This window comes from Papaver somniferum, chromosome 4 (assembly GCF_003573695.1).
Source record: "Papaver somniferum cultivar HN1 chromosome 4, ASM357369v1, whole genome shotgun sequence".
Classification (NCBI taxonomy): domain Eukaryota; kingdom Viridiplantae; phylum Streptophyta; class Magnoliopsida; order Ranunculales; family Papaveraceae; genus Papaver; species Papaver somniferum.
Window position 1 is genome coordinate 48,043,692 of NC_039361.1, and position 10,615 is coordinate 48,054,306.

General features: G+C 36.5%; 3 protein-coding genes across 4 annotated transcripts; 2 read left to right on the forward strand and 1 right to left on the reverse strand.

Moving 5' to 3' along the window:
• LOC113272477 (uncharacterized mitochondrial protein AtMg00240-like) lies at positions 1-321 on the forward strand. Its single transcript, XM_026522303.1, has one exon. The coding sequence runs from the start codon at positions 1-3 to the stop codon at positions 319-321; it is 321 nt and encodes a 106-aa protein (XP_026378088.1).
• Positions 322-1,304: 983 nt separating this feature from the next.
• LOC113275388 (AMSH-like ubiquitin thioesterase 1) lies at positions 1,305-6,866 on the forward strand. Of its 2 annotated transcripts, XM_026524872.1 has the most exons (14): positions 1,308-1,637; positions 2,644-2,708; positions 2,892-2,967; positions 3,046-3,219; positions 3,468-3,568; positions 4,049-4,154; positions 4,232-4,278; positions 4,596-4,914; positions 5,187-5,276; positions 5,369-5,431; positions 5,516-5,590; positions 6,144-6,206; positions 6,291-6,343; positions 6,428-6,866. In XM_026524872.1, exons 1-14 carry the CDS (start codon positions 1,521-1,523, stop codon positions 6,600-6,602), a joined length of 1,524 nt encoding a protein of 507 aa, XP_026380657.1. In that variant the 5' UTR covers positions 1,308-1,520; the 3' UTR covers positions 6,603-6,866. The 2 variants fall into 2 exon arrangements, with proteins under 2 accessions (XP_026380656.1, XP_026380657.1); XM_026524871.1 differs by having other exon boundaries at positions 1,305-1,637; positions 6,144-6,343.
• Positions 6,867-7,080: 214 nt separating this feature from the next.
• On the reverse strand, positions 7,081-8,597 carry LOC113273844 (zinc finger protein GIS3-like). Its single transcript, XM_026523438.1, has one exon. The coding sequence runs from the start codon at positions 8,279-8,281 to the stop codon at positions 7,481-7,483; it is 801 nt and encodes a 266-aa protein (XP_026379223.1). The 5' UTR covers positions 8,282-8,597; the 3' UTR covers positions 7,081-7,480.
• Positions 8,598-10,615: the final 2,018 nt, after the last annotated feature.

Genomic DNA, 10,615 nt, shown 5'->3' on the forward strand with positions numbered 1-10,615 from the left:
ATGACCAAGCCAGACATTTCTTTCTCTGTTAACTATGTTGCACAGTTTACGCATAAACCTATTGAAAATCATTTTCTCACTGCTAAAAGGATTCTTAGATACTTAAAAGGTACTCTAGGATCTGGTATTACTCTTTCTTCAGAGGATTTCAGTTCACTTTCAGCTTATTGTGACTCAGATTGGGATGGGATGCCAGAAGATCTACTTCTGGCTTTTGTATATTTCTTGGTCATTCTTTGGTCTCCTGGTCCTCAAAGAAGCATCCTACCATCTACAGATCTTCAGCAGAGGCTGGATATAAATATTTGGTTGTTGCTTTAGCTGAAATGCTTTGGATTTCATTTATGCTCACTGAACTGGGTATCTCACTTACTACTCCATTTATTCTTTATTTTGACAACATGTCTGCTGCTAGCTAAGCCAGTAATCCAATATTTCAGGCTAGAACTAAATACATTGAGATTGATTATCATTTTATCCGTGGCTTGGTGACTACTTCCTTTCTCAAGATTGTGTTTATTCCTTCACATTTGCAACTTGTTGATCTCTTCACCAAAGGCTTGGTGTTGTCTATCTTTTATACTTCGGCTGGCAAGCTGCTGTGCACAACTTGAGGGCGAGTTTAAGAATACTAAAGTGTAACTGAGGCGTATATCTATTTTTTCTTTTTGAATGTCTATTACAGTTTGTTGTAACAGTCTCTTATGTTCTGCGTCAGGCTATGAATAGCCGTCAGCTGTAACTGCTTCCGTTGTCGTTTAATAAAATTCAAAACTCTTTTAGGTTTCTCTCTTACAGTTTCTTCAAGAAAAATGTAAGAGAATAAAAAACAGATATGTTTCAGCTTCTCCAGAAGTAGAAATCAAAAAAATTTGATTCATAATTTTTTTTCCATTTTTTATTTTTGTTTTTATACGTTATTTTAAGATTTATAGCCTGTTTGGATAACACATCAGTAGCTTTTCGACTTCATAAGTTAGTTTGGATGTCATAAAACGATTTTTAGAAATCGAAAAATTAACTTTTTATGAAGCAAAATAGTTTTACTCCTAACTTCTGTTTCTGACTTCTACTTATAAAGAAGCAGAAGTTACAAACAGATTTGTATCCAAACACGCTATTAGTTTCTAAATTAACTCTTGACTTTTACAAACATGTCATAAAAGTTGGCCCACGCACACAACCCCCTCCTTTATGTACTTTTTCTTATCTTGCTGCCCAATTGTCCCAATAGGCAAGCTAGTGATTGCCTAACCTCAAAATGTTTGTCTGCCTATATCAATAAAACTAAATTTCAACAGCACTCAAATGTCATCACCTTAATCATGCCTTTAAAGAAAGTTTAAAAACAATTTGACTCTCCTCTTCTTCCTCTCTCTTTGTCTCAACTTCTCAACAGCTTCCCCATTACTCTCTCCCAAATTAGGTTTTGGGGGAAAATACTGGTAATGTTGATTTTATAGTCCCTGAAAACCCTAAAAAAACACAGAGAGAACGAGAGAGATTGATTGATAGAGAAGATGAAGAGGAGTACATCGGGAGCAATCAGCGTTGCTGATAGTGCTCAGAAACTTCCTGTTGAGAATCGAATCTCTCTTCGTTTCTATTACCGTATCGCTGATAATCTCCTCAGACAGGTTTTTCTTCTGTATTCTTTTTCAATTTTAATTTATCTTTTGATTCTGCAATCGGAAACTTGCTTGTGCTTATAATCGATTGTAATTGGGAAAATTTGGAATTCGATCATGGAATATGAAGTTTAAACACTATTTGATTCTATAACGAACTAAGCAAAAATCCTCAATTCACTGTGTTGTTAGAAATATCATAATTAAGGTAAAAACTAAATATCTCCTGAAACTTGGGAAGTGTTTGAAGCATTGGGGAGACTGATAGGTTGAAATTGTTCTATAAAAGCAAAAGCGTAGACTCCAGTGCTTAATCTTTTGTATCCTAATAGATAGGTGTCATGGATAGCTTCAAATTATGCTACTGGAGATTCTTCCTAATTATAGCATAAGAACTAGCTGTTATGTTGTGCATCCTGGAGGAGTTATTGCCTTTCCTTCATGATGTTTATCCACTCAGTGAATCGTACTTTGCTGTTGAAAGGTATCCATAAATAACAAGTAGTAGCATACTTATATGTTTAGGGTATTAGTTAATTGTGGCGAGGTGGAGTCTGTGATAACAGTGATAAGGACATCAGAATTTGAATATCACGAATTGCTAAATTCTCGGTACATGATCATCTTTTTAGTGAAATGTAATGGTCCCAAAGTGCAAAAATGGAAAGGGGATTTCTTAATTTTCGTAGGTTACTTATTGGGTTCCGAGAGTGTTAAGTCATTGAAACTTTCACGACTGCTTGTGGCTTGCCGCAATGCTGTTATGCCCCCCCCCCCCCCCCCCCCCCCCCCCCCTGCCTTCATATATTTATAGACTTATAGTTGTCGTTTTTGTTTCCATACTGAAGTCTAAGCATAGGCATGCATTGCTGACTGGTGGTTACTGCTTTTCTCTTACATGATATTCCTTATTGTATGAGAAGAGGTCTGGAACTGTTCCACCAAATTATTATCAAAGCACGCGATTTTGGTAGATGAACTTTCAGCTAATAAATTTAAATTTTGAATTTTCTAGGCTGCCATTTTTCAAGCCGAGAAGAATATAATAGATCTATATATTATGCTCTTAAGATTTTCAAGGTAAGAAATGATGAAAAGCTTTGACGTTTCACTTCACTTGGAGTTCATATGCGAATTAGGCTGTTAAACTGAAGGATGTAATAACTTTGGTGCTGAAGCAGCACTAACATCTTCTGCTGAATGTATGTATCTCAGTTACGGACTTACGGTACTTTCAATACTAATTGATTTTCCTTACTCCAGTTTGATCGTTGACACCATACCATGCCATAAGGATTACCAGTTCATTTTACAGAGAGAAAGGCAATCATTTGGAAAGGTATATCTCAATTAATTTTTTATTTTTTTTAATCATTTTTCAATTGAAATGTCTTGACTAATGTCCTTTTTTATGTAGAGATTATTGAATGTTCTGAGTGAGCTGGAATCGTTAAAGCCAGAAGTACAGCTGCAGATCAATGAATTGAACAGAAAACGGACCATTAAAGAAAATGGATGGGATGCGTATGATCCTTCGTTAGAGTGGCCTCCTGCTAAAAATCAGGCTGGATCAAATTTCGAGATTGGAAAGGTATGTCTAAGTTCTCTATTAAATTGTTGGAGCCTTTCAGACTTACTTGTGTATATCAGTTACATCGTTGAACTGAAAAGCTAAATTAGAAGGATTGAGTTTATAATTAAAAAAAAAAGAAAGAAGCAAAGAAAAATAAAGCAGAAGGAGTCAGAAGACAGTAATAATCAAGTTTCATAGTGTGTGAAGTTATCAGTGAGTTTGCTCTCGATTTTGTTCCTTTTTAATATTTTGTTCAAATCTTCCAGATACCACGTTCTGTTGGGCGAGGAAGCACAATCCAGAAACCATTAATCCAGCGAGATAAATTTTCATATGGTCAGCCTGTAGAGGAACAATTTCGCAAATTGTAAGTATTTTGTGGTTGAAGTAAAATCAGGTTGCTAGCTGTCCGAGTAATCACTAGTCTGTGCCATGAACTACAATTATTTTATTTTTTCTCTGCAGACTAGAGTCCATTTAACTCTTTAACTCTGCTTTATGACCATAGGCAGCAGTATTACCTCTTTGAGTCTAAAGTCATTTTTGCCAAGTTGTCTCCTCAGGCTAATTTTGTCTGTAAGAAAGAGTTTTTGTGAATCATGTTGATATCCCAGTCTATCCTTTTAGTTTCTAAGTAATAGATGAAGCCTAGATATGTAGGCTATAGGTGTCAGTCCATTGTTGAAATCCTAAAATTTGACCAGTGTCTTAAGATCATATGATAATTTGGATGTAGCAAATACTTAATAGTCCGCCTTCCTTTTTCAAACTATATTTCATTGTTATTGAAGTTGGTGAAGAAAAGTTTGAATTTGTACTAATCATTCTTCCTTGATTGTTCATTTAGCAACTTAACTGTACCACGTCCTTCAGAAGAGACATTATCGAAGCACTCCATTTTTGGTCCAAATGGACTTTCTGGGCAGTGGCAGCCACCCAAAAGTAACACAAGGGTATGATCTGTTCACTTTCTTTCCTTAGCAACCCATTATGTTAGCAATATTGACTTTTTTTTTTTCCTGCGGTCCAGGTTCAATATCCAAGCAATTTAGATTTCACTCCAATTGAAATCCCAAGGTTAGAAAAACTTAAGTTTGTTTGAAATATACTATCTCCCTCCCCTCACCAACTCCAATTGAAACCCCAAGGTTAGAAAAACTTAAGTTTGAAATATACCATCTCCCTCCCCTCACCCATAAAAAAGAGAAGAGCTTTGTCAGTTGTACAACTATAGTTTGTTAGAATAAAGGCGATAAAGTTTCCTTGTAGACAGGGTACTAAAAAGGAGTGTGATTGGGTTATAGGGAGAAGTATACACATTCCTCAAGTTTCTGATAACCATCTTTGATGCTATATATTTTTCCACTTTATCTCCTGGTTTCTTGGAAAAACAGTTTGCAGCAGCCACTGCCAATGATTCAAAATGGCAGTTCAAATACTGAATTCGGAAAATCTACTCTTGAGGCGGTGCTTTCGCTGAATAATGATAGTCAGCCACTTAATACCGAGGAGCCTCGTCCAATGATTTCCTTGGATGCGGTAGAACTTCCTACACGAGTTGAAATTGTCAGACAACCGTCTCCTCCACCTGTTCTTGCAGATGTACATGATTTAATTCCCGCCTCCTCACCGCAAGTTACCGAGGCAGGATGTGAGATGGATTCGTTACCCGATGAACTTGCTCGATCCAAATCCCCGCTGGAACTGCACATTGTGAGATTCTTAACTACATGTTGTGCATTCTACTACATACTTGCCTTGTGATTAATAATTATGTGGCAAAATTTCAGGAAGCTTCTTTTTTGTCATCACCTAGTAAAGATCATGGATGCATCATTGGTCTTTTCATCCATGACCACCTTTTGGCTTTATTATGTATTTTAATGATAAAGCTGGATTATGTTACAGTTGCATTTTCTTATTCGTCCTTTTTTTTTTTTTTTTTTTTTTTTTTTTTTTTTTTTTTTTTTTTTTTTCTGTCTCAGTCAACTGCGGTGATGGAAACGTTTTTGAGACTAGCTTCATCAAATACTAAAAAGAACTTAGAAACCTGTGGTGTCCTTGCAGGTTTACTTGTAGGTGTTAAAAACATTAATCTCCTTATTTTCAAATAGCCTTTTGGCTTTTGTAAAGTTTGTCAATGATCCTTACATATTTGGCTTTGCAGAAAAACAGAAAATTCTATGTATCAGCTCTTATCATACCAAAGCAGGAGTCCACATCAGATACTGTAATCCATATTTGCTATCATTTGTGCTGAATGCTGCAGACATTTTTTTATGACTAACAAATTCTATATGGTCTGTGTGATCAGTGTCAGACAACAAATGAAGAGGAAATATTTGATGTTCAGGATAAGCAGTCTCTTTTCCCTCTTGGATGGATACATGTGAGTTCGTTTTGTTAGTTGTTATTAATCAACATATTTTACTCTTTGACGGTCTCATGAAACCTAGGTCGTTGCTAATATTACAACTTGTCGAGGTGTCAGTTATATTAATACTTGTTGAGTTGTCGTCAACACTAATTGTTGGGTTGTCATCACTAAGGCTCATTAGTATTCCAAGCAATATGCTGTTATGTCTGATAATTTTAAAAACTTCTTATTGCTTCCAAGCTTGCCGGTTGAGTGATTTCTCTAGCAATCATCTGTTGGTGATTGAAGACAATCTATATCCACATATGATGAGCTCAGATGTTGCATATTGAGAATTAACACCACCAAAAGAGCGTCCCAGTCTAAGCTGTCAAAATCTATAGCAAAACCAACATGGCCACATCAGGATAGTTGGGTCTGCATGAGATACGAACCACATTTTATTAGATCCATGCTTCCATTTGACCAACATTGCCTACCGATCAGCAAGTTCTTTGTATATCTTGGTTGGTGCTGGAAAACAAAATGATTAGTCTCTCACCCTTCCTTCTTATATGTTGATCAGACACATCCTACTCAGTCATGTTTCATGTCATCGGTGGACGTTCACACTCATTACTCATATCAGGTGCATTACTCTTTGTGTCTCCCTCCTTCCCTCCCTCCCTCATGCAAAATCGTTTGTTCCTCATCTTTTCCTCTATGGTTTCAGATTATGTTGCCTGAAGCTATTGCAATTGTTATGGCTCCAAAAGATAGTTCCAGGTAAGGCTCCCTCTATGATGATCCGTTTTTAGCTTATTATTGCAATAATCTCTAGTTTAATATTTATGCGAACCTTGCTTGCAGAAAGTACGGTATTTTCAGATTGACATCCCCTGGAGGCATGTCAGTCATTAGAAAATGCCCACAACGTGGTTTCCATACACATCAGCAGCCACCTGATGGCGGGCCAATCTACGATCAGTGTACAGAAGTTTATATGAATCCTAGTATGAAGTTTGATATCATTGATCTCAGGTGATTATCTTTTGTATAACTAGTGCAAATTGCACATGCTTAGCGTGTTAGACAACATCAGATATCATGTTCTGGGCGATTGGATTGTATCTTACACAAGTTCTTTTTCGGTTTTTCCAAAAATGTATATGGCTCCCATGAACAACTTAAATTTTTCAACAATGGATTAGTCACCAGAGTCTGGTCACCAGACAAACAAATGGAGTTGAATGTAAATCTGTACGATACTATTTTTCCTAGCATTACTGAATGGATTATTTAGCTTAAATATATTTATGTAGTACTCGTAGTCGTAGAATTTCTCAGAAGCCAGGATACACTCATACCAATACTGATCACTGGAGTTTTTAGGAAGTTCAACTATAATCAAAAGTCCTACGCATGCACCATGCTATGGCAATTCAATTTTAAGAATTGCTATAATTCAATCTAGCTCTTTATTCTTTTGCAATTTTAAGAAAACAAACCAAACGGACTTGGGAAAGCTCAAATAGCAGCAAAAGGGAGCATTAGGTGATCATCAAGAACGTTATACAAGTAAGAAATTGGCAGTTTGATTTCAAAGAAGATATTAACAAAAAATGAGAAATTTACAATAAATGAACGTGAGTTGTAGGCAATTACTAGTAGATAGCTACTACACACACGATCAATTTGGAGATCATCAAACTCAGGAATATAATAAGCAGCATGTCCACAGTTGCTTCAGTAAACAGTCTCCGGTGACGAGCCAGGGTGAAGACGGCAGTCCACAGTGGGGGATAGGCTGACGACATTCTTTCTAGAACTAACTAAAACTGATTAACCTTTAAGAAACTTCAAGCCAACTCATTAACAACAGCAGTAAGTTTCACTATCATGTAATCATTTAATCATTTCGGACTAAGGCGCAGATGGCGCGAGGCTCAGGTGCAAATCTAACCCTGTGCCAAAACTATCATCAAAGCTGCTAGAATGTCCCATCCCCTTCCCATCATGACGATTATGATCACCATTAATAAACTCGTTCCCTAAAAATGTCGTTGTCGTTGACGGGAATCTACTCAGTGATGGCATTATTACTCCAGATGCAGATGGAAACACGCACCCATGGGAAATTTGATGATGAAACGGCTCTCCCCGTGGTACAACATGAGGATGAGTAGGCGAGGTCATGTAAAACCAGGGCGGTGAATGATGATGATGATGATTTGGAGCAACAGATGCAGGTAAAAGATGTGGTGGTGAAGCAAAAGCCGAGATCATTGGACTTCGTGCGTACGATGGTGAGATATTGGTGGTCGTTCTATTAGCTGCCGCTGCAGCGGCAGCAGCAGCAGCTTGCATTTGATTTTGAGCTCGTTTAAGTTGTTGTCTCTCTTTCTTATGAGCATTTTGATGGCCACCTAATGCTTGCGAGTTTGCAAATTCCCTACAACAATATTGACACTCAAATTTCCGGACATCTGTACTAGTAGTAGTACAATTACTAACTCCGCTCAGGGATTCTCCACAAGCGACGACTTCATTATCCGGCGGCCGTGATGATCCAACAGAAGAAGATCTATTAACTGTACTGATTTTGGTTGCGGGAGACATATAATCCATCTCATGCTCTGATGATGAAACGTTAAACCCGAAGAGCTTCAGCCGGCCGACGTTGTGCTGGGAGTTGTTTGTTGGTTGGTAATCGATTTCTCCCATCTTGAATATGAGGAACTTAACCAAACAATAAGCTTTGATAAAATTTTGAAGAGAAATTAGTAGAGTTGAGAAAAATGCATATATGAAACTGGAGAGGCTTTGGACATGAGTTTGTTTATATAACCAGGGATAGAGAATACAAATGCATATATCTGTATATACACAGACAAAGTGATTGAGAAAGAGAGAGTGGTTGCATGTGTGGGGCTGCAATATATATATATATATATATATATATATATATGATTAATTAAGACCAAGTTTCTGTTTAGTCCATTTTTCTTTCTTCTTATATAAAAACATGAGTGAGTACTGGAATTAGATAAAGCAAGTAGTAGAGAGAACTCTACAGTCTAGAGAAAAGATATATAGGTAGTGATAAAAAGGGAACAAGAAAGGGAATTGAGATGGTTGTTGTTGACAACATTTGGAGAGAATTAGGAAAGAAGAAAGAAAGTTAGAAGTGGTAGGTGTGGTGTTGTTGTTGTTGAGATTCACAAAGATCCTACATATAAATCTCATTCAGCAAGTTACCCTTTGGCTTTGGAGACTGACTATTAAGTACTTAGATTGTGTGTGTTTGTCTCATCCAAAATGATATTAACAGTACTTTAGAATGAGTACTCAAACCATGGAGTGTAGGGCTTTATTAATTAACCACTCTTGCTCACGTACTTAAAGACCCCATGTGATTAGTTCTCATGATGCACTGGTTTGGTTTACCCCTAGTGACAGGAAAACCATGGATTAAAGTGGTCTTTTACTATAACCCGCTCACTAGTACAGTAGAAATTCGTACTCCCTGCTTTTTGTGGGATGTTGGTACATGCAAGTGGAGTTATGGTTACTTGGTAGTTCTAATCAAAGACTTTCATCCATTTTTACTGGCTAGAAGTAAAAACGCAACAACCAACAATATCCGTATAGGCCGGTGATGGATGCCGACCCTTTGAGATCTATACTTACAATAATCTTGTCTGGAAATTATTTTCAACAAATGATCGAAACACGGTTGGATCACGTCACTTTAGAAAAAACAATGAAATAATGTATACGTTTATGCTCACGTAATTAACTATGTAATGCCTGAATTGTTAATTAGCACCGGAAATACCCTCGTATAGTTGCACACTTGAAGGAAGTTTAATTTGTTTATGAATTAATGACCTCCAGGGATTAGTCCTAATTATATAATACGATGTTAATATATGAAAAAGTTTCCAACTTGCACCGCGCTTATCGGTTGCACACTAATTTTTGTGAAGTTTTTTTTTTATCCATAAAATATTTGATGGTGAGCTGACGAGTTTTGAACTCAGATCATTAGTATCATCATTCATGCAAAGACTTTACCACTTTATCATAGTAACATCGGCCGAATATTTATGAATTTGGCGAAAACTTCTCTTCAGTTTCGGAACTGAGATGGCCTACAAGCATAACAATAGAGCAAAAGGAAGGCAGGGGAAGCAGCTAGCTTCCTGCTCCGGAAACTGAGGCTGCGATAAGAGTGCTAGTGCTATATATCCTATGATTTAATAGGCTATGCTAATATAATAATACGAATCTCATTAATTATGCATTTGGAGTTAGGTTTGTTTGAACGTTCAGGTGGGTTTTCCTTTAATTATAAGAGATCTCTAATGAAAGATTTGGCCTACAAAGATCCACGGATGATGGTTGGGAAAGTGTTTAAACCTAAAAGCTAAAAGAATGATATAGGAGCTTAGCGTGATTGACGTCAATTTAATGGACTAAAACTACATCTCCTATTTGTAGCTTTTCATCCAAAAGAGATCTTACTGACTATGACAAAAGATTTTTAAGTCTTTTCAATTTTCATTATTATGTAAACATGATCTTACTAGTAACCCATAAAAGCAAGTAAAATCTTATGTGTATGATGATTGTTAATTAAACTCCAATATTTATTAAACTATGTATGTCTCCTCCACCAAAGTCTTCATCTCTCATTTCTCAACTGACCTCTCTAGATCGAACTGATGACCCACCTTGTCTCCTCCTTAATTTTCTCATGTCTATGCCTTAATTCCTTAAGACCATATCCACCATTGTCTTCCTTCACAGTTCTATTATATTGGATATTCAAATAAAAACTAAGTTCCAGTAAATGTAGTTAATATCGGATATCGATTTATCTCGGCCGGGACCGATACACTGGTACGATTTTACATCGGGGATATTATCGTTGAAATATCGGTATAATATCAATTCCAAATTTTAAGACTATAATTTTATAGCAAACGTTTTCTGTTAAGAAATAATAGACACCATTAATTTTATCAAAAACACAAAGAGTAACTTTAATAACTT